General features: G+C 37.8%; 1 protein-coding gene across 1 annotated transcript in view; it reads right to left on the minus strand.

Annotated features, from left to right (window-relative positions):
• Nucleotides 1-24,275, minus strand: part of MTHFD1L (methylenetetrahydrofolate dehydrogenase (NADP+ dependent) 1 like) — a 125,777-nt gene that overhangs the window by 92,643 nt on the left and 8,859 nt on the right. Inside the window, exons 4-11 of the mRNA XM_036380096.1 lie at nucleotides 20,371-20,507; nucleotides 19,087-19,133; nucleotides 18,119-18,226; nucleotides 17,133-17,207; nucleotides 15,688-15,790; nucleotides 12,414-12,490; nucleotides 8,075-8,215; nucleotides 1,404-1,472 (exon numbers count right to left, since the gene is read on the minus strand). Of these exons, the coding sequence (XP_036235989.1) occupies nucleotides 1,404-1,472; nucleotides 8,075-8,215; nucleotides 12,414-12,490; nucleotides 15,688-15,790; nucleotides 17,133-17,207; nucleotides 18,119-18,226; nucleotides 19,087-19,133; nucleotides 20,371-20,507 (757 nt within the window). The remainder of the gene's footprint in view (nucleotides 1-1,403; nucleotides 1,473-8,074; nucleotides 8,216-12,413; nucleotides 12,491-15,687; nucleotides 15,791-17,132; nucleotides 17,208-18,118; nucleotides 18,227-19,086; nucleotides 19,134-20,370; nucleotides 20,508-24,275) is intronic.

Here is a 24,275-nt window from a genome sequence, read left to right on the forward strand (position 1 = left end):
ATATAAAGAAACGCAGGGAAAAAATAAATGCATGCATGTCCCAGAACCAAATGCCTATCGATCAAAAGAATCTCTCCTGACATTTATAATTGTCTTTCAGAACACTGCAACAAAACCAACAGATATGCAAAGTGCAAATAGAGTGACTAAACAGTCAGAATCAAAGCTACCTTGTCACTGGTGCTTAACACACACAATGTTATCTGAGTGGTGATTATAATACTGAGCTTTGGCCATGACATTCTCAATGCTATCTGACCTCCAGTTTCTGCTATTGGATGTTATATTAAAATTATCACACATATACATACATTCTTCAGACAGCCACATGAAAGAACAGGTTTCCTTTGCAGGAGAAAATAATTAAGATGGCTATAATAAAATAACATAGACTTAAATTCTGTTTTCCTAATATTCCCCGAGACTAGGAAGTTGTTCCCGTCCAAACTCACAAGCAAAAATTTATCACTTCAACATGCTGTAGAAAATGAGACATTTTTGTCAACTAGTGATTGCACTGGTATCTTTCTGCATTCTTCAACTTTTCATCATATCAAGAATCATAGTGAAATACTCCAGCTATGTAATTTTGACGGTCAAATGAAAAAAAGATAGACACTGCTTTTTCTCCAAGTGCATTTTTTTCAAAGATGCTTCATTATTTTCTCATTTTTCTTTCTCCTTCTCCCCTTGAATGTTGCTCATCAGTTTCCCACCAAAACATCAATACCAGACTGCCCAGGCACGAAGTTAGCTTCCACTAATTCTACATTCTTTAAACTCATGGAAGAAAGCTCACTAGGGTAGGTGTAAAACATTCCTCTCAGAGCCCATGAAAGCTTCATTTAGTCCATGAAGGCACTGTGGCAAGATAGGGTGGCTGGGAGCCATCTTTTGAAAATGCATAAACAGCTGAAAGGACCCTCCTGTGACTTTGAATGGCACAAACTGTAATACAGATTAGAACGGCCACAGCAAAGCACCTTTTCTCCACACAAAATGCTGGGCTGTGGGAATTGTCATGAGAACATACAAAGAAATACACAAAAAGGACTCTTCCCCAGGAGAACAAGGTGGGAAATAGTAAATCTGTGACTTAGAAGATGAACCTCCCTCCCATTGTGCTCAGAAGCAGCTCAACAATGCACTGCAGCTTGTTTGCAACACTAGGTAAAATTATGACTATAGCCAGATCTCAAAAAAGGAAAAGCACAACAAAAATATATAAATACAGGTAGAGTTGAACAGTTAACATAAAGAAATGAATGTTTGCTAGAATGCCTTTATGGATCAGACCCTGGTTTGAATGTTGAAAGTCAAGCACAGCTGCTGAAGAGAAGCATGATCAGCACAGTATGGAATTTGAAAGTTGGAGAAGGGCAGGCATCATGAGCCATACTTACCTCTAATGTCTGCATTAGTGTGGGTTTAATTGCATCTTTCATCAAAACTGCCAAAGCACCAGTTACTCCCTAAAAGACAAGAGTCCACATTTTAAGGAAGTCAATTCTAAGGTGCAACATTTCCAAGTTATATTTATAGTTTAAAAATCCTTACAGTTCAAAGCAGTGTTGCAGTGATGCATAAAGAATTTATTTAAATATTACCTCAAGACTTCTAAAATTCTGTATTTACAGTGTGTCTAAAACAAAAAATATTTTATTCTGAATACACTTAAAAGGCAACAGGCAACTTCTTTGTCCTATTTTGTGGAAAGATCAGAAATAGAATTAAGTGATCAGCATGAGGATGTTCAAGGTAACAAAAGATGAAGTGCCAAAGGCCACTGAGACCTGAGAAAGCAAGAAGGCAAGAGCTTGCTAAAACTACCTAAAGAAATGACAGATGTATTTCTTTCATGACATAATCTACAGAATAAATCAATAGCTAGCAACAACCAGAAAGAGTATTTTTCAAGACTTGTACAAATATATACATAACAGATACAGGATGAAAGCAGCCACAGAGTTTACTAGGGGCAGATAAGAAATACATCACAAGGTTAAAAGTTAGAGGTGCCTTACTGTGATGATGAGATTACAAAAGGAGTTGAGCAAACTCCTGAATTTTGGTTGCAAAAAACTTTACTCCTCCCTAAAATTTCTGTTGAAGTATAAATTTCACACTGAGTGACCTTACAAACCTTAAAATAAATAAAAGTCATAACAACCTCTACACCAAATTTCAATGCTTATTCTAGGGAAAAAAAGAAAAGGCTACAGAGTGTGCACATCACTATCAGATTTTATGAAGAGTGATATCTAGAAACCAACAGCATATGTTCAAATTTATTCTTGTATTACTTTGATTTTGAGATGATGGTTTTCGTTTTGAAAGAACTAGATCATGCTTCAAAAAAACCACAGAAATGTTATAAAAGGTGGCTCATACACTTGCCAGAGAAGAAGAAAAAATATATTCTTCTTTTTTACACTTGCAAAAAAGAAGAATATATTTTTGCATTGAAAAGAAACATGAAAACCAAACAAAAATCCTAGCTGCTGTAAATTGTTTAAACTGAAGATTAAAAAACATGGGTACAATATCCAAGTTGCCTATAAAGAGATGAGCAACAATATTCAAATAAAGAAAAGCAATAGAAACAGTGCCTTTATAATTCCCAACACAGCTTTTGTGAACTAACCCCAAATTTGAGAAATCTGCATGAGAATTTTGACGGCAACAGATAAGACATAAAAGTATGTGATGATTAAGTGCAATATTTTATAAAATACAATTTTCCCCTTTCTGAGCATCACTTCTGAGCACAGACTTTAGAGGAAAAAGACACAGAATATTTGGCCTCAGATAAAACTGAATTGAAACCAAAACAGTAAAACTGGCTTCTACTGGTGCATAGATCAGTAGTAGTGCAAGTGTTTCCTTGGAGGGCTGTGAAGCAGAGAGTGGGAAGGAAAAGATTTTTCTTTGCACTCTGCATCTCCTACTTTTTACAAAACCCAATGGATCCACAAAGATATGAGAAGCTGATAGGAAAACAGCATGGTTTTTCATCTTCTGAATTAGATTGCTGCTTCTTAAGATGTAGATTTTAGAAGCTAGGATTAAAATGCAAGGAAACATAAGCACTCCAGCTCTTTCAAAATGGTGAGACACCACCACCTCCATAAAAACAGCCTGGGGCTATGTTGTTTATAGACCCAAATACTCTCATTTCTAGAGGGAAAAAAAAAGCCAGATCCAAAACTTTACATCTGGTCTTTCAAGTGGTCAACAGCAGGAATAACTACCTGAGCAGCCACGGATCAGCCCTACTGGAAAGAAGACTTGGGGGAAGAAGTAGTGAAAAATAAAATCAGGACACTTCTCCCCCAGCCTCCTCCCCTGCTCAAATCCTGTCTCCTTTGTTTTCTGATGTCTTCACCAATCTGATAAAAACAGTGAAGTAAAAAACCACTTCCTCTGCATTTGAACTTTTTGGGAGATATTACTTATGCATTATTTCAGAAATACTAGACACACCTTCTGGACACAACAATTCATTTTATCTGAAGCTGAAAGCAAAGAAAAAAGATGCAAATAGTCCAATAGGCATATCTTGTGCCTCCCATGGTTCTTAACCAGGTTTGGTGTCAATAGCATTCCTTAAAAGCTAAACAAACTTTTTTTAGGTTTTCATACCTGACACAACTGAGAATGAAGTTTTCATTTCTCTGTATACTCAATCCTCCAAGTATCTAATATACAGTTCCTACAGCTCACTCCAAATCCTGGATCTGATTCACAAAGCTGTTTAAGGAATCAAGTTCCTATTTCCAATTCAGAACAGGTAAACTTCTTATAAAAGAATTAGGGGCTTTGACACTTGCACACCAATTAAGCTTGTGAGAGCCCAAAGATCATTAGATTTCCACTAACTCACTGTCAGAGGAAAGAAGTAGGGCTCTGAATCAATTGTATACAGATGTTCAACTTTTCTGGGTTCCTTCCTGGAATTGATCACAGGTATTCCTGAAAATAATGCTCCTTCCATCTATCCAGCAGCCATCAGGGCAGGTATGCTCCCCAGGACAGCACAGATCACAGAGCATAAAATAAATTATACACGACACAGGAAAGGCAAACTTAGATGAAAATCCAAAATACTTTCAAAGCAACTTCCAGTGGAGCAGTCTCTGAAGTCTATCAAGACTGGAAATGAAAGCCAACACCAGATGACAAGGAAAGTGATTGAAAGTAACTACTATGAAATGAATAAAAGCTACACAGACTGAAGGGCAGAGAAAAACCCTTTTCTTTAAAAGGAAAATAATGAAGTACTTGCAACTTCCCTTCAATTGAAACTATAGTCTCTAACAAAATAATAATACTTTCTGTAATTTCAGTCCTATAACCAAACTAAACCTTAAACCATAATGTGCGAAGAGCTGCAACTCCTTTTGTTTGAAGTGAACACTGTACACAATGTTTCTGACGAGCCAGAGAACAAAATCTCACTAGCTGACAGATCATTTACATAAGCAAATATGAAGCTATTTATTTTTTTCTTTTGGTTCCAGAACTACTGAAAGCGAACAGTATGGCACAGCAAGTAAGCTGAGACGAAGTCTTGTTTAAAAAAAAACAGTGACATATTTATTTAATATTTTTCATATCTGCTGAAATACTGATCTTGAGCATATATTCTGATTTAGCTTCACATAAAAATATGGTATGTGTCCATCAGAATTCTACCTCGCTGTAAAAGCCAAAAAGCAATTAAGTCTTCAAAATACTGTACAATGAGCACCACATTTTGGCAAAGAGTTCAACATATTCCATTACAGAGGATAGACATTTAATCCATTACTCTTGTGGAAAGAGTCTTCTCAATTCATGAAATATTCAATTTATCTTTTTTCTATTATTCCTAGCCTGTCTCCGCATATGGTTTATATCTGCCAGTGTGTATGTTAGGTTTTACTATTGTATTATGATAAATATATTGCATATAAAGTCAAAATTAAGAGCAATTGTATTTTTGTGAAGTATTTTGTGTGTACATCTGGAAACAAATCACAGAGAAAGCTTTAGAGGTTTTGGTTCACATGGATTTCAAAAAACTAAAGACTACTGTCAAATATTTAAACTTGCATAAATTCAATCTGTGTAGGACATAAACATGAACCCCAGATTTTTTTTTTTAAGATAGGTAGAAGTGACCCGTTATTCAGGCTGTGTGGTATTTCTCATTATAAAAGCGCCTTTTAAGTTTCTTAGAACTATATGCAATTGCAGTTCTTTGGGCTAAAATGTTCCATGTCAATGGACGATGATAGATTCAAGCTTTTGAACTTGATTTTGTTTTACAAAAATAGAAGTCAAAATTATTGAACCTGGATTGAGAGCATTCTAGCATCTTGTACAGTGCTCTCCCTTTGTTCAGCTGTCTTGAAATCTTCCCTTACTGAACTGTAGAGCTTTATCTCTTCACTGACCCTGACCTGAAAGGAGGACGGAAATTCAGGAGCAAAATTGCTTCACATCAAACCTCTTGATGTGTGTGAAAATTTTCCCAAGAAATAATCCTTGGATTATATCAACAGAGGCAGCACAAGCTGCAGGGGAAGAGTAGAGACTGCATTTAAAGTCTAGAAATGGTAGGTTTAGTTGCAAGCTACTCAAACAAGACTGACCACCTGTGGGAAGAAACCAGCAAAGGTTTCTTTCCACAGAAGAAGAAGAAACAATTTCATTGTTTCTTGCTACATGAAAATGCTAGCAAGAAAGAACAGAAATTTATCTTCTTCATGCATATGAATTATGACTTGTTATGGTTTTTGATTATACTTCTCCTGCTGTTGTTTCCAGAGGATTCAACTTTATACAGTAGACTTTCACCAGTGTAGTATGGTTTTTCATAAGATCTCTCCCCCTGTACAAAGTAAGCATTATTTAATTTGGTACAGAAATCATAGAGACCCCACTGCTAATTTCTTTTGACATTTTTTAATCCCAATACCACAGCATCTGACTTCTTCAGCAACATTAGTAAGTCTTCAGAAATAAACAATTGTTCCTGTTTTTCAAAAGAGAAACCTGCACACACAAGAATCAAGCTCAAAAATATTCACCAATTTTGGATGCTCAACCTGAGACAACAGAAAATAATTTCTCCTGGTTCAAAGTTCTTGATGGAGTTTCACTCTTTCCATAAATTTCAGTTGTTAAGCTCCCTAGTATTAAACCAGACTGAGGAACGCCTAACTCCTTATGTACTGCAATAATCAGTTTGTGTGGACAGAGCACCTCATGAATGTTTTGCTAAGAACAGAGGAATAGAGCTCTCCAAAGAGATGCTTTACATCCTTAACCATGAAATCATATTCCTCTTATTCCCATAGTTCTCATACTCTTTTTAACACACTGCACAACAAAAGAGGTAGGAGTTCCTGCACTTCTCAATCATGACATGCACCCAAGTCTTCCCTGTGCATGGTATGGAAAACCTCCAGAAGGAAAAGAATGCAGCAGCATAGCTGCAGATGCTCATAACACATGTCCTTCAGACTCTGATGACTTTTTCTTTCTGGGCAGGTTTTTTTGGTTTTTTTTTTATAATACAAAACACTGCTTTAAAGAACAACTAGAAACATATGTTCAGTACAAGAAAAACTATCAAATGATTGAGACACTAAGCATAGGAAGTTTGTTTTAAAAAAAGCCAAAGAAAACTGAATTAGTAATAGACATTTTGCTGAGAACTACTTTCATTTTAGGGACACGGTGGAAAAGTTCTAAAATTCTTTTGCCCCAGTGGAAAAGCCATTTCTTTCATTCATCAAGCTGATTAGCATTAAGTGTTAGTAGGTCAAATATTTTGCAGTGCTAATAAATAAAAGTACCTTCATACAAAAGAAGTGTCAAAATTAAAATCGCATACTACAAATGCAGTTTTAATTCTAACACTAAATAATTTTAAAGTATTTGCATATGCTTTATAATGTAACTTATTCCCCATTCCTTCCCCACTTGGCCCAGACAAAGTTATACAATTGAAAAGCAAAAGCAAAACTTCAACAGCTAGAATATTAAATCCAGTTCTTCATGTCTCCTGCATAATTGGGAATAGATTATTTACTTTGAATTTTAATGACGACTGAAGTTGAAATTTTTAACCTTATCTTAATTTCATTCTTAAATCCAGGCACTCTAGATATCACGTTTTCATTTCTTTATTAAACTGGAATCCACTAAGGCTGTGAAGGTGCTCCTGACTTGCAGATTTGCTATCTTTGCTGACAGGGCAGGATACTCATTGCTTTACTCATTCATTACTCAGTAAATTTGAGCAGATGTTCACAAAACAGGGAGAAACAGGAGAAAACATACAGAGCCTGCATGATACAGGCAGCCATCAGAGATGGGCTGGCATCAGACTGTTCCTGGCATGCAGCTGATGACAAACATCAGCTGGTAGCTTCTGGCTGCACTAGAACCTGCCACACACAACCTCACGTGACCTTCCAACCACTGTTCAATGACTCACGGCCCAGATACAAGGGATAGAATGTGATTTAAAGAAAAAACATGCTGCTTTTTTTCAGAAGCTGAAATAGGGAATGAGGAAACAGCAACTAGTGAAGGTAAAGAAGAAAAAAAAAATCTAATGACAGATAAACCTGTCCCAAGCACTACCAGCAACCTTTGAATTAAGAACAGCTTGTTTCCATTCTGATTCAGTGGTACAGGCATTCATGTGGTAACTATCACTGCAACATCTGAGCAGACTCTAAAAGCACAGTAGCAAACATTACCAGCTCTCTCAAATAAGAGCCCACACTTTGACTCCCTCCAGCACTGAATTGTTTGCCTTAAGAATTGCAGAAAATGATCCAAGTAGGTTATGGAGACCAGAGGCTTTCTGAGCCAGATGTTACCAGAGTTGAAGAAATGAGTTCTACATCTTGTTCTCATTCTCAAGCAGGTTTTGGCCCAGAAGATGATCTTACTTTGATATCTGACTGTGCTGTTCAAAGCAAAATCTTTGGCATGTACCTGCCTTTTTAATGCTTCAAGAGGCAAAACAAACATGTCTGAGGTTATTCACAGGTCTCTACAGCACTGAACATACCAAATCCTCTGCTGTTACTGGTTGTCCTTTCTTGTCATTAGCCACCACCATTCTCCCCAGTCTTTCTTTCATATCTTGAAGGCTGGTGGTAAGTGCCAGGATGGCCATAATCTCACTTGCAACAGCAATATCAAACTGAGCCTGTAAAGTAGAAATGAGAATCATGAACCAAATCAAAGTCAGCTGAAATACTCACAGGGGATCATCAGGAATAAACTCGGGAAAGATAAATTTCACACTGACATTCAAACAAGTTCTAAATGGTAACTTACAGCTTTTGAGATTACTTAACGTAGAGTAACTTTACATACAGACTGGGCAATGAGCTGTGGGAAGGAAGAGCTGCAAAAGGCACCTGGGGGTCCTGGTCAGTGGCAAGTTGAACATGAGCCAGCAGTGCCCTGGCTGCCAGGAGGGCCAGCCCTGTCCTGGGGGCATCAGGGCACAGCATGGCCAGCCAGGCAAGGGAGGGGATTGTCCTGCTCTGCTCTGAGCTGGGGCAGCCTCACCTCCAGTGCTGGGGGCAGTTCTGGTGCCCTGATACAAGAAAGACATAAAAACATGGGAAAGCATCCAAAGGAGGGCTAGAAAAATGGTGAGAGACCCTGAGGGGATACCATATGAGGAGCAGCTGAGGTCACTTAGCCTGTTCAGCCTGGAGAAGAGGAGACCAAGGGGAGACCTCATCGCAGTCACAGTTTCCTCATGAGAGGAAGAGGAGGGGCAGGCACTGATCTCTTCTCTCCTGACAGGACCCAAGAAAATGGCCTGAAGTTGTGCCAGGGGAAGTTTAGACTGGATATTAGAAAAAGGTTCTTCACCCAGAGGGTGGTTGTGCAGAGAGTCCCAGGGAAGTGATCACAGACTCAAGCCTGACAGACTTCAAGAAGAATTTGGACAATGCTCTCAGGCATAAGGTGTGACTCTTGGGGATGGTCCTGCACAGGGCCAAGTCTGACTTTGATGTATCCCTTTTAACTCAAGATGTTGCATGATTCTGTGAACTTCAAACACTTTATATTCCCTGGTTAATATTCTCATACACTACATTTATTTGAGGACCAGTGTTGCAGACTGTTTAGCCCCTTGGCTCACATTATCCTTAGAGAAGCTCCCTGAAGGATCAAGAATTTTCTTTTTGTGGCAGAAACAGGAAATCATCAGATGTCTTTTGAGCTTTACTGGCCTGAGCAAAGGAACACTGCATTGTGGAGGATTTTTTAATTATTTTTTTCTGTAATGATCTCCAACAGGTTTTTATTCTGCTTTCAAAAACATTCTTGTTACATTTGATCATTCTTTTTCTACTTAAGCTCAAAATTTAGAGTCTATGCTGTTAAGTCTTGTGCTTGACCTATGAAAACATAAAATATATCTCTGCTTTTTTTTTAATTAAATGAACAAATATGTAAGCCAAAAAGCACAAAGAATTATATGTGGCATCAGTTCTATTGCTCTTGTAGAAACACACCCATACTGTGCAGCATTTCAGCACAACATAAGCAATAGTTTTTACTTTTCTTGAAGAGTATAGATTAGTAGTACTTGTACTTATGCACTATTAGTAAAGCTCAGGCCACATGCTGTCAGAACATAAACAGAGAAGAACAGAAAAGCCACTAATGCATTATGTGATAGGAATGTAGTGTTGGCAGTGATCAAGATCTGCAATTTCTTTGGTAATCTCTCCATCTCCAGCAATTAAGGACTACATAAAGTTTAGTAACTGACATCCTACTGCTATCTATGTAAGAAAAAAGCCCTGGACTGCTTCTATCAGACCTCTGGCAGATGTATCCCATACTAATACCAAAGGAATCTGTTCAAATTGAGAGCTTTGTCTGTTTTTAAGTAGCATCTACATAGAACATACCCCCTACCACTCTTGTGCATTTGCCTAGTACTTTAAGAGCTTCTGCCCTTTTTAAATCCATGTTCCTGCTTTTAGTTTTTGACAGCTACAGCCCAGAGCAGCCCTATTCAGACTGACCTCTATGTACCCACTTGTTTAGTCAAAACATCTGAAGACACCTGAGCACTCTCCTGCTGTGGACATAGGGAGAGAGTCCTACATACCACGGAAAAGAAAAATAGTTCTGTAACTGAGATTTTGAGCATAGTGATTCAAGTGAAATGGTGAAATCACAAAACAGATTTTCTGCATTCTTTGGAAGCAGTTCTAAATGCAATGAACTTTGTTAGAACTGTGATGACATGGATTCCACTATCTTTTCTGAATTTGAGAATGTCCTCAGTAAGTCATTGCAGCATATGTAAGACAAGAAATAAGCCTGAGAAATCTATGTCCAACCCATATGGTGAAATACTTCTGATCTACCAGAAAGTTTATTGGAGGACCCCAAAAAAGTATTTATTATTGTTTCTTTATAAAACCAAAAGGACAGGAAAAACATTCCAGGTAGATGCTCAAAGAGTGACATAAAATTTAATTGAAGAAACAGGCACAAAAGACTGTAGTAGCAGGTGCTATTTTAACTCTGAATAACCTTTATACACCTATGAAGTGCTGACAGAAGTCTTAGCTGCAAAGTCAGTTTTTTATTGATGAAAGGATCCACCCACATGGATTCAATTGCAGGATCAAGGGCATCAGTCATGTAATACTCTTCAGAAACCACAGCATCCCTGTTCATTAAAATGCAGACTTTTGTGCCTGCTGTGCTCTGCCATTTTACACAGGTGTCATTGATTTTAAGAGTGCTAGAACATCACTCCAAATATTTATAAAATGCATCTGTTAACCATGAAGCCCTGTTTTCTCTGGATCTCTAGGTAGGCTCTGAAATGAGTTTTCCTAACTGCTAACTCTATTTCTTGAGTCACTAAGTCCATATTAAAATGAGAGTGGATATGCATCAGTCCAACATCTCAAAACTGAAAGCATTAATTTTACCTGAAAAAGTACAGAAGCAATGTTTGACAGCAATATTGTCGAGTACTACTCTATAATAAAATAAGTCACATTTAACTCAGTAGTACAATTACAGTGGTAAAACACAATAAGGCTGGCAGAACCCAGCTTAAGACTAATAATCATATTGAGTCACTGAAACAAATCTAAAAGTATGAAAAGGTCTCAAGTGTTAAAGGAACTCACACCAAACATAATGTTTTGTAGTCCCAGCCCTTTATCAGAAATGACTATTAGCTAATATTGAATTTCCTGTGAGCTGCAGACAGAAAAAAAATCTATTTGTGCATTCAAACCCAAAGTAAGTGAGAGTTTCTAGTGGAAGGCGTCCCTGTTTAGGGCAGAATTGCTGGAACTGGATGATCTTTCAGATCCCTTCCAACCCAAACTGCTCAAGGATTTTATGATTTCTCTTTGAAGTTCTTCTCTCCAATTTGGCTTTGCTTTACCTGCTGCAAAAAACACAGCACTATGTTTTGGTCTCTTTATTTAGGCATACGTAAAAGAAAATGTTGAAGAAATTGTAAAGAAAAATTAAGGCTAGAACTTCCAAAAATGTGAAAGCCTTATCTCTACCACAAGAGCTGTTCACATCAAAATAGTCAGAACCTCATGAATTTCATGATCCAGAATGTTAAATTACAGGATCTTCATCAAATTAAGAGCCACACCACATCAGCACAATGAATTTACTCCTCCTGAGGCTGCTGTTCCATGCTGGGCTGTTCCAGAAATTCATTTACCTACATTACACCAGGAACACTTGTTCAGGTGGTGTTGGAAAAGTCTGATTTCAATTTATCAGTAAGTTCTTTAACAAACTTCCATAATCCCCATTACTCAACCTAGTAATGCAGGTTAGCTTTTTACACCACTGAAAAGTATGCACATACTCATTTGCTGAACTATCCCTTCAAGCCCACACAGCAAAAGCAAGCACATGCTCAAAGTTCTTACAGCTCAGCTTCCAAAGCCAAGATGCATGACAGACAAATGAGAACTCTGAATAAAAAGCTTATTTTAAAATAATTTTTAAAATGAAATATAAATGTAATTTGAATTATGTATGTCCTACATAAATTGTTACAGAGATTTAAAAAAGAAATTAAAAGTCATACAAATTAACTTTATGAGGGCATAAAGGCATCTTGTCATAGGACAATGTTAAACCCCCGACACATGCAGTTTTTAAAGTGCTTTCGACACATTGTAGAATATGCATTGATTTCTGCTTCTGAAAATTCAGATTCACTTACTCATTAACACGATCAGTTTCACTGCAAGATGACTATACAACAGCAACAGACATCATTATTGCAACTCAAAGTATGCTGAAAGAACTACAGAAACCCTCAGCCTCTAATGCAAAGTCTGTCCAGAATGTGATTTATTAATGCCTTTACATACCTGACGGACAAATCCCTTCTCCGTGTTTGCCTGCCCAACTGTTATTCTGCGCAGGAATCTGTCATTTGTATCCACCACTGAAATAAGGGAATGGCAAAAGCAAAACATGTTAACAAGGCCTCAGGAACAAGGGTTTTTCCAGACATACCTGTATTCTTTGAGATTCAACACATATGAGATTCAACTGCTCCAACAGCGTAACCAGATGGCCACACTTCTGCACATCAGCACTGGCACTGACTTGGTTGCTCCCTTCTAGTTGATACCATTTCATGACAGGTTGAAACAACTCAAATACAGTTTATTTGAACAGCATTTGAAGCTAACAGATTCTTAGTATTCTAACATACTATTTAGCATTTTACCTACATGAGAAAAATCAGTCTTAGTAGATACAAAGCACCAGATCTACTTCAAATCGCCTGCTTCATTGCTGATTTGTTAAGAACTGACTTTAGGACTGCATGATGTTGGTCAGATTTGGTCAGTTCCTATTTTGAAGGATGATTATGCTGTCAGATTGGTTCTTCCAGACAAGTATCTTCCACACACATCACAGTAACTAACTAACTCCATACTCAGCTGCACAGCATGAGGATGATCAGAGGGCTGGAGCACCTGTTATGAAGACAGGCTGAGAGAGTTGGGGCTGTTCAGCCTAGGGAAAAGAAGGCTCTTGGGAGACATTATAGCATCTCCCAGTACCTAAAGGGTCCAAAGAGGGACTTTTTACAAGGGCATGTAGTGATATGACAAGAGGACATGTCATTTCCTACAGAATGAAAAATATACTGTCTTTTTCTTAGGCTCTGTAGTCCTAGACATGCTTATGTTTGCACCAAACCTAAAACAAGGGGTGCAAGGTACTAGCTGGCAATGAACTCAATCTTCTGGTAGATTTGAGTCCTGTTCATTTATAAGTGGAGACTCCAGAGAAGCTGTCAGCACTCAAGGTGAGCTCCTTCCACTTTTCCCGCTGCTTTTGGAAATTAAAAAAAGTTCTCTCTTCACAGAAAAAGATGACATAATTACCCAAGAACAAGAGGGACTTTGAACGTTAATTAAACCCCAGTTCAGGGCTGTGAGTGAGCTGGGAGAAAACCAAGATTTATGTCACTTTCCCCCTTCCTGGGCATTTCCCTTGGGGCTGTTGTAAATACCACACATATCTTTTTCCCTCTGCTCAGTCTTTAGGCCCCTAATTTCTTCAGGAATCCCATTTAAGGGATGATGCAACACAGATTTGGCCAACTCATTTTGCTTTCTATATATTCACAGCCATACTCTAAAACACTACACTGCTGGCAGGAATTGCAGAACAGAGCCTGGTAGATGGAAGCTGTAGCCTTGCACCAAGCTGTGGTACCATATGGCACAATGAAGCCATATGGCAAGCTGATTTCTCCTGCACAGACTTCTCCCTTCTCTTCCTTGGAAGCTCAGTGTCACACCTAAGCAGACCTAAATGTCTTCCCTGTCTACACAGGCACTCCTAAGGGCAGGAACTTACCTTCCCACCAGCCTGGACAGCCAGTGAGCTGATTTTTTATCTGCACCTTCCTCATGAAATCATGTAACCTAAACACCCTTACCATGAAATTGTAACTGCTCCTGCAACTCCTGGTCACTGAGATAAACTTACTGTGGTCACTGTGACCAATTCTCACTGTGGTCACTCACTCTCCAACAAGTTTCCAATAGCTGCACTAAGTAGTAATAAAATAAGAAATAACTGGTTTTGCCATAAAAACGAATTTTCCTTCTCCAAATCTTCCCTCCTCTGTACCCAAAGTAAAGCTTTCACTAAGGTTTAGGTTCAAATAAGTGTTAGGTTTAATGTATCCACTTCCTTATCCTCTAGAGATGTAAACAGAATCTGACTATCAGGGAAAGACAAAGAAGGGGGAAGCTTTCCCACTTTTCAGTATATTGTATGTTTTCAAGTTAGTGTAAGCTGACCATGAACTGAAAGTTTGTGATACTTCTATGGAAACAGGTCCTGACTAAAATTAATTTTCAGAAGATGTGATAGCTTAGCTCTTTTTCCTTACAAATTTCCTGGTATGTAACAAGCTTCATAGACATATGGACTGCAGAAACAGTCCTAAATAAAACATTCTCCAAGTTATCTAAACCATTCCTAAATCCAGGGGTTTTTTTCTAAAATGTTTAAGGTATGTACATCATATAGAGCTGTGTGGAATAGAAATTTCACTAACATCGTTTGAGATTAATTAAATAACTCCCTTGAGGTTAACAGCTGTTGAGCAATGTTGCCTTCTCCCAAACCCATGCTGATAAAAAAGAGGAGTCATATTACACTAAACATTTATATTACTTCTTTATCCTAATACAGGTCTCTTCCAGACACACTGTGTGACTAATAAAAAACATCTTACGCCACATCCCCAGAACCTGTCTTGAGAAAAATATCCCAAGCCTGGGATGACATGCACACAAAGGGCACACCAAAGCATGGCCAAGACCTCTCCCTTCTCAATAGATTCACCCTTTTTTCTAAGCACCACAATACATTCTATTTAACAGTGATAACTTCATTGTTTGAGAACTAAGAAAGAAAATAAAATCCAGTGGTATTTATCTCAAAACTTTATGCAGAGTTTATTTCCCTAAAGAAGAAAAAGATAGGTATAAAAATTGAGGTAAACACTGAAATTTGACCCAGCACTACAACTGGAAAAAGCAGAGGGGAGTTGTCTAAAGGTATCAGAGTGGATATCAGTTTGCTTAGCAACAGCACCACATCTTTCATCTCTTTTTCCAAATGAAGCAAACAACTCAAGAGACTTCAAAAATCAGAAAAACACATAATCCCTTAAGCCTATTAAGTCTCTTGAGCTACCCAGGCGTCTGAGCTTGGGAGGATGAGGGACCAAAATCAAGAAGGATAAATTCAAATAATCTAGAACCATAACAGACACAGTTAAGAAAAGAATGGCTAAGATTTGAAAAATGCACAGAAAAGATACTTTCACATGTCTGGAGAGGTATTACCTAATGTGAGAGTGACTGGGAATGTCTTTAAACTGTCAAAGAAACCTATATTTCAGAATTCTAGCAAAGTCTCTTGAGTTATTGCAGATACTTGACCAAGTTTAAAGCAACATGCTGCACCTGCATTTTTTATGAACCCACACTTCCCACTTGCAAATTGGTTACTCTTGCTGTCAGCTCTGATTCAGGTGAAATTAAGCAAATTAGGAGATAAGTTATGATGAAATCCAAGATAAAGTGAGGCTTTCTGACTACATACCTCTTTGCCATGTTATGGTGGATGGGTCAATACCAAGGCGCACAAATTTGCTGATCTCCTCTTCTGTTAAAGTCTCAGGATCAGTCTTGTTTATTCCCAGCCTCTACACACAAAAAGTTCAAGAAATGCAATGAAATGGCTTATTTGTTTCAAATGGTGTAGCTCTGGCTTATCAACCCCACATATGTAAGTGAGGTGTTTCAATCTTAGTAATCCTGTTTTAAGAAAAATGCAACCTGATCCCACAGTGATTTCTTTACAACTGACATCTTGTTAGATATAAGGAATCATTACACTGAGAATAATTCACAGCAAAATAATTCAATTATATTGGAAATTATGATTCATATATTTCAGTGTTATAAAGCCAAATGTTTATTTACTCAGTTGCAGCTCATGTGAAGAGAAAAATCCATTTCAAATGTAGAGATAGTTGGTATTTCATGAATAAAGCAAACACTCCTCCTCTTTCCCTGACCTGTTTTCTGTAACAGCGTAAACAAGAACAAACTTAAAATATCCCAAAATTCCGATGGAACAATCTCTGAGCCTGACTCTGCCCTAGAGTCAAGCAGGTATCAGCCTCATTTTAGTTGACTGACGTTCAACTGAGCAGTACAAAAGCTGAAAATGTTATGAGGACTCTTTTACCCCCCACCAAAACAGAAGCTGTCACTACCTCTATCCTTCTTTCCACCCCCAAATTCCAAGTGTGCACGTGGCAGCTGCCCATTGCCATCCCATGACTGAAACATGGTCAGTCAGAGCTCAGAAGCCAACAACAGACATGGAACTGGCCACAGAAGAACTGGAGCTGTCCTTAGGGGTCATATCTGAGAGGTTCATATTCTCTTTCTCCTACACTGGTGGGCTGTGTTCCTCTCTAGGTTTTTATCAGAATGGCACTCTCAAATCCAGACATGTTGAACACACATGAATTGCACAGGAAGCTCTTCTGGAAGCATTCAGGAAGCAAGATGGGATGCAAAAATACACTGAGCATACAAATGTATCCTTGAAGGAAAAACGCTGTCAAACTGACATCAATAAAACCCCAGAAGTATATGCTATATTAGACTTTCAAAATCAGAAAATATTGCAAAACCAAAGAATGTGAGCTTTCAAATGTGCCTATACCATAATTGGAAAAGTATTTAAAAAACTCTGACTTTAATATTTCATCAGAAAAGACACAGCATTTAAAAACATTACTGGTTTATTTCAGGAGAAAAGAATAGCAAAAATGTTAGTTATAAAAATAATATCAGACCCAGATCCTATTACTCCAAGGATGATGCTTTCAGAAAAGAGTCTAGACTTGATATATTTATGAGAGTTTATACAAACTCAGTCCCATACATCAAGTAATTTTAAACAAGTTGTGTAAGAGAATACATTTCATGAAGAGGCACCATAATAGAGGGGAGACGGAATGCACAACTTACTCTCAGGCGGGCAAGCTGAATAGCAGAAAATCCTCTCATGCCATTAACCACTGGAACCAGCCTGTTATACAAAGACTAGAAAAACCACACAAGAAGTTGAAGGGAAAAGTTATAAAAAGCTAATGCTTTTTTAATTTATTCCACCTAATTTCAGTAAGAACTTCCTAACCACATAAGTTGTGGACTTCTGATTAGAGACTTGAAAAACAATTCTGAGAAGGCAGCAGGCTTCTGAGCCATGTCTATGATTTAAGTCTAAAATCCAATACCAGAAATCATTGGTTTTCTCTGTTTCAGCAAAAAAATTATATATTAATTTTGAAACTGGGAACCTTTTAAAACTTTAACCAAGATTCAAGAAAGTATTTAAACTACAATTATAATTTCCAAACTGGCCTAAAAGTACATTGACCTAAATGTACATTGTGTACAGATGTACTAAGCAAAGGGTACAACCTTGCTCAGTTTTAATGCTGCAGACAACAAAAAGAGGCTCCTTCTTTGACCTTCTCCCTTCCCTTTAAAGCCCCAAGTTAAGATTTGTTTAAGGTAACAATATATTTAGCAGAGGGACAAGGATCTAGTTTATTTTCCCCATAACTCCTTCTTCTTAAGGTATATCATACTCAACCACACATCAGCAATAACAATTTGTAACTTTAAAATGAGTCTTCAAATTACTGAAAAGAATAGGACTAGAGGTAGGGAAAATATGCTTTATTACAGTATTTAGTACAGTCAGAAATAGTTGTCAAAGTTCTGGGCACGGGATCCTTATCTTAAAGACTACCTTATGATAGCTATTTGCCAGAAAAATATATTGTATATGGAAAATTTCCCAGCAGAAGATAAAATGGCTTCAGCAACACTTACTGTTCACATAGTGAAAATATAAAGTGATAAACAACATGTTTTTCTCTGAAATGCAGTTTATTGAAAAACAAAAAATAAAAAATGTCATCTGGATAGGAGAAAATAATTCTCACCTTATCAGATTGAGTATTCTCATGCAAGATCCTAGCATCAATAGCAGCAGCCAGCAAATTATTTGCAGCAGTTATAGCATGAATATCTCCAGTCAAATGAAGATTGAACTAGAAGGGGGAAACAACAGGATCTTTTTATAAGAAAATATATAATTCAATTCACTAGACAATTAGCAGCACAAATCATGGCTATCTCCTTGAGACTGCAGCTCTGATTAGTCAGCTGTCAGGGCAGGCTAAAGAATTACAGGTGAAAGTACACTGGGCCATATGAAGGACTTGTTTTTATCTGAGTACATGGTAAACTACTCTAAGTGTAGCCAAACAAAGCCAAGAACACCTTCATTCTTTGCTAATGACTCAAGAATAAGAAGCCAAGAGTTACAGTTCCACATCATGAATATGGAATCAGTTTAGCATTACTAACCACTAACTGGCCTGGAGCAGAGGTGTGCATTACTGCTAAATGTGCCCCAGAGCACAGCCTGCATCCTGGCTTTGGGGCCATAGCCCAGCTTTCTGTTAGCTGCAGGAGAACAGCCCCATATCTCACAGGCATGAACTTTGCTGATACAAAATTTGACAAACAATGTTTTGTGAAAACTCTGAAATGAGCGTCCCAAATTAAGACTTGTGTTACACAGGTACTGTATTTTTATGTGTCTGACAGAAGGAGTTGGAAGGTCAGTTTTAATGGCACTTCAGGGCTCACATTAGGACTCTGCTTGGACCAGCTGTGCCCCATCAAGGTGGTTTCTCACCAGTTCTAGCCATAGAGAGGTTTCACTGAGCTCTAAATTAGACTCTCTCAGGGGTGAAACAGCCACACATTTCCAAACCAGCACTATGAATGTCACAGAATCATTAGGGTGGGAAAAAACCTCCAAGATCATCAAATCAATCTTCAGCCATGAATACCACCATGCCCATTAAGCCATCTCACAGACTGCAAGCTGAGGCTGTCTCACCTCCTCCATGGGGATCACTTGAGCATATCCACCTCCAGCTGCTCCACCTGCACAGGGAAGCACACAGTCACATCAATTTTGGAAAAAACCAACCATCTTTAAACACACTAAGTGAAACACACAGCAATGATGACACATTTTTGGCTTTTTGATTTCTATTAGAAGATCAGTGATGTACCCAAATAAACATGATTTCCTTAATCTTGCTGGCTTTTTTTTTTTTTTTCCCCCAGCAGATAGCAAAAAGGGAATTCTTGCTCTGAAATTAAAATCTACACATGATGATTGGTGCAGGCTCTGGCTACGTAAATCTGCTCCTGCCCAGATTTAGGACACAGTCATGCACATGCAGCTGCTGGGTGGAAAGACAAAGCAGTCACAAGCAAGCACTGCTTCCGAATGAAACCTTCACACCCTTGCCTGAGCACTCCTTCCTATGTACGTGGTACAGACAAAGAAATTTGCTGTTGCCTACACACAAGTTGAGTGGAGGGATTAAAGCACTCACATGCACCAGTCTTAGCTGAGAAGCACCAAGCACCAGGAGCCTTCCAGCTGAAACCAAACTTGTTAACTTAAACTTCAGCAAAGCAAAGCAGAGCAGCTGGGGGTGCTTGCCCAGTTAGGCACCAATTCAGCTGAGAAATGGCAAAAAAGAGATTGCATTACTTCCTATCATCAGCATTGAAGATGGGCTTGAAATCTGGCTGGGTCTTACCTGGCCCTCAGGCTCTTACAGGGTTTCTAGGCAAAAAGGCAGCAGCCCACGATTAGAGGCGACAGCTCAGGAGAACAGAGAGAAGAGGTTCAGACCTAGCCAAATGTGTGCTGCTGACACAACTGAACCACAACTGCTAAATTCCTTGTATTGCTTATGAATATCCAATATGGACTCTTTCTCAAGGAGTAATTAGACAGTAATATTTAGAAATGTATTTAAAGAGTCTCCAAGTAGAGGGGTGGCTGGAAAGGTGTGTACTCACATAAAATTCCTCATGGCTAATTACATCCCTCTGCCTTTCCTTATGTTTAGGGTTTATCTGCATTATCAGTACATGTTAAGTGCAGGAACATGGGTATGAACCTTGCACAGGAAGTCATGTGCAAGAAACCTTAACCTATTAGTTACATATGTATTAAAAAATCTAATATGCCACTACTGGGACAATCCACTGAGTGAAGCAATTAAGAAAGTAAAAAAAGAAGAAATAAATTTAAAAATGCAGAAAAGCAGTATTTCCTTTTAATCTGAAAGAGGTCATAGGTTCTGCAAATATCATGTACCTTTCACTCCAAAAGTAGGTCCTTGAGAAGGTTGTCTCAGACAAGCAAAGGAATTAATGTTAAGGTGTGCAGTAAGCGCCTGAACGAGACCAACTGTGACTGTGCTTTTCCCCTCTCCTAGGGGGGTAGGGGTTATTCTAGCAAAACAAGAAAAAAGATTAATCAAATTCTTTGCTGATGTCAGCCTGGCTAAGGATATCAGAACTTAGAGCTTTTGATTTCAATGAAGAATATTTGTACAGCAAATTTCAATAAGATTACTTTATCTTCACAAAAATACTGCCACAATGCTAGTCCCTAGCTCAAGCTGGAATGCTAATATACATGTGTCTTCTATTTAAGCAATTTACTATGATAGCAGAAAAAGAGAAGATTATTTTGGCAAAAGTTCTAAAAAGAATATATTGAATTTAGACATTTTTATTACAGCACAAAAGTCTCACCAGTTTCATTAACAAACCATCCATCATGATACTCTAAGCATGTATTAATATTTTTCTGCAGTAATGCATGAGATCTTTTATTCCCACTGTTCAAACTTTGAATGAAATAATAGAATATTTTAAGTTAAATAACCAACGCTTTTCTTTGTAGAACTCAGCTATGCCTGTCCAGCTTCCATGTCACCATAACCCTCAACAATGACAGAGCAACTGCTTTTAAAATATAACAGGACACAAAATCCACTATATTCAATTGAACATGACTCATTGTACACTTCTGTTTCAGAGATTTAAGGGCAATAGGGGACAATGACTATCATAGTCCATACAAAAGCTCAAAAGCCTCATGCTACAGCTCCCATATTTAGACCATGACTGAAACAGGACAGAATTTTAAAAATACCTGCAAACTCAAATCAGAGACTCTAACCTCCACTCTATTCTTGTCCCTAGAGAAGGCCCTATTCTTGCCCCTTTAATAAAGGGACAACAACAGCTTATTTTGCAAGCAGAAAACTTCATCAGCCTTCAGTGAACAAGAGACACCTCAGTTTAAATGATCCTCTCTCTACTTTCAACATCAGCACATTTGTTTATGATCCATCTTAAAAGTGTACATGGTGCTAGGGTTTTTCTTCTCTTTCTGTTTTTCTTTCTTGATGTATGAACACATCTCATGGCTCCAAAATGCACTTCAATTATTCTTTTGAGGCAGCATTTATTTTTCTGATTGGCAAAAGAAGAAAGCCCCAGTCCTTTTTCCATTCACATCACTCTCACACAAATCTTCCTTTTTGGCAAAGAGTAACCATTCATATCTTTGGTGCCTTTTCTACCTGCAGAGAAGTACTTTAGTGAAGCTGATGTAAAAACTAGTGTTCATTCCCAAAGAACTACAAGCATGCACATGGATCTAGTCAAAGGGGAACCCTTATCTTGTGACCTTTTCAAAACTTGAGCTGAAACATCTAGCTCTAATTAGAAACACTTCCTTCCCCAACTAGTAATTTCTCCAAGATATTCCTATCCTCAGATCACAATTCAAATGGCACAAAAACATTAGAGTAATTGTAAGAATCAGCTTAATTCAGTCAGTTCACAGACTGGCAAAAGCACTTCTTCGTCCCACAAAAGAAAATAGATGAAAACTGTTAACTTTTCATAAATCTATCTTTTACAGCATCATCAGATCCTTGGCTTTTACTTTAAAAAAGATGCCCTGGATAGATATGTCTGGAAAAATGTGAGCAGTTTGGAAGCAAGTCAAATCAACATCTTTATATTGTTCTAGGAAAAAAAAAAAAAATTCAGAAAAGTAGTCTTTTAACTAACGTTTCAGTGAAATCAATGGGGTTAAGCACATCTATAAGAGATTCCCTGAACTCTTCACTTTGAACTACTCTTGTGTGACCATGGGCCACTTATTTGGGCACTTGGTTTTAGCAGTTTTCTCCCACGTTTTATAACATTGTGTTCACCAACCATCAGATTCTAAAACATCATCAGTAACTTACTATTCATTATCCTAGACTATTTAATTATCCTAGAATGGCACTTCTTTGACTTAAAAAAGAATTCACAGAACTCTAGCAATGTATCTATGTAGAGCCAAAAAAAAAGGTGAGAGATTTAGAGCATATCCTTTATCTCAAAAGCAGTTTTGGTCCCTGTCATTTTTTTATCCATACTAGGCCTTCTTATTTCCTTCTGATCTACTGCAGAAGCACAGAATGCTACCTAATTTCTTTTACTTTTAAGTTTGCAGCTCCTAGAAGAAAGGATACTTTTAATCTCTGCATTGTCAGGACAAGGAGCCCTCAGGGTTTTACTTGCCACACAGATAGCTTCCTTTTTTCCCACCACTCTCTTTCTCACCTCCTTTTTGTCCCAGGATCCTTACTTTTGTACAAATGTGTTTCTTTCAGAGGATCACAGCCAGGTTAACTCACTTTTACTACCAGTTTCACCTTCTAACTACTGTTCTAACACTGGTTTCCCCAAACCCATTCAAGTAACTCTTTGCATGGTTTCTCCTTACCCCTTGTTCTCCTCTACTATCTCATTCACTTTTGTCTACTGTCCTAATCTCTTTTACTTGATCTTCTTATTCCTGTGCATTAAAATCAGATTAAATATGAGTAATCCTGAGGCACTCCTGTGTTAAAAGCCTTAAGGTAACAACTCATGAAGCAATCAATTATTTAAAAATAATAACAACAAAACAAAAAGAAAAACAATAAAGAAATTCCTCCAAAAGAAAAGTATTCTACTATGAAAGAGACACTTATAATTGCTTACTGGAAGTTAGCATTAAAGAACTTTCCAAAAACTCAGTGCACACAGTGGCTGCACTACTAACAGATAAAATTGCATTTGAAGGGCATCCTGTTGGTGGCTACCTCTAATTTTGAGCATCAGGCATATGAAGTTCACACTCAAGAGAATTCAGAGACACCATCCCTAGTTATTTACTTGGTTTCAGCTCAAGATGTGGCAGGTGGCTGACCTGGCAGGCACAGCAACACAGGGACTCTTCACTCTTATGAAACGAGTAAAATCAAAGATGCAGCCTTCATCCAGCAAAGGAAATGAAATTGCAATTGACAAATGCACAACCAGAATGCATGTTGGTAGCATATAAAAGAATATCTCCTGTCACAGAAGAAAACAACACACAGTCAAGTGTCACATTACTAAAATGCTCTGGTAACTTGAGTGGCCTATTCTAACATGACACTGTAATATGAACCAGAAAGCACTGAGAGTTTTCTATGAGACAGATCTTTTTCCAGAAAGCAAAAAGAAACACACCGCTGCTCTTTGATTAAACTGGGAGGAAACCTCAAGAGCCAAACAGTTATTTATTAGTTTCAACAGTTACCAAAATCTCAGCTTTAAACATTAGTTAAAAGTAAAAGAAAAAAAACCACCTGTAATTTAAAGAAAATCCTATTCCAATAATTTTCCTTTGAAAGCTTATTTTAAATATCTTCCCTTTTGTACCTGCTCTACTTTGATTGGGGTTTATAAATAAAATAATCCACCTAATCTGTTTTGTGGACATTGAGCTGTTATTGCTGGCTACACTACTGAGCCTACACTCTTGCAGCTTAGGTCACTTGCTCACATGGGTATAAAATTACAACTGCCAATGGCTAACTTTAGCTCAATTGTGCAATTCTGTGCTTTAAACTTATGCAAATTAAAGAAAAATCTCCTTTAAACTGCAATAAATTTTAATGAACTTCAAGAGACTTTAACAGCCATTTGCATTATTCTTCAAATTTCTTTAGTATATTTTCAATCAAAACACAGAAATCCCAAAATAATTTTCACCTTAAACTTTGCCACCTACCAAGCAGTCATCAGCTCCTTGGCAAAGTAAGTTTTCCATAACATTGGAAAGCCTTCTCTCTTTATGTATATCAAAACAAAGATAAGAATATGCAGAGTTTTTGTTTG

Source organism: Molothrus ater, chromosome 3 (genome assembly GCF_012460135.2).
Source record: "Molothrus ater isolate BHLD 08-10-18 breed brown headed cowbird chromosome 3, BPBGC_Mater_1.1, whole genome shotgun sequence".
Classification (NCBI taxonomy): domain Eukaryota; kingdom Metazoa; phylum Chordata; class Aves; order Passeriformes; family Icteridae; genus Molothrus; species Molothrus ater.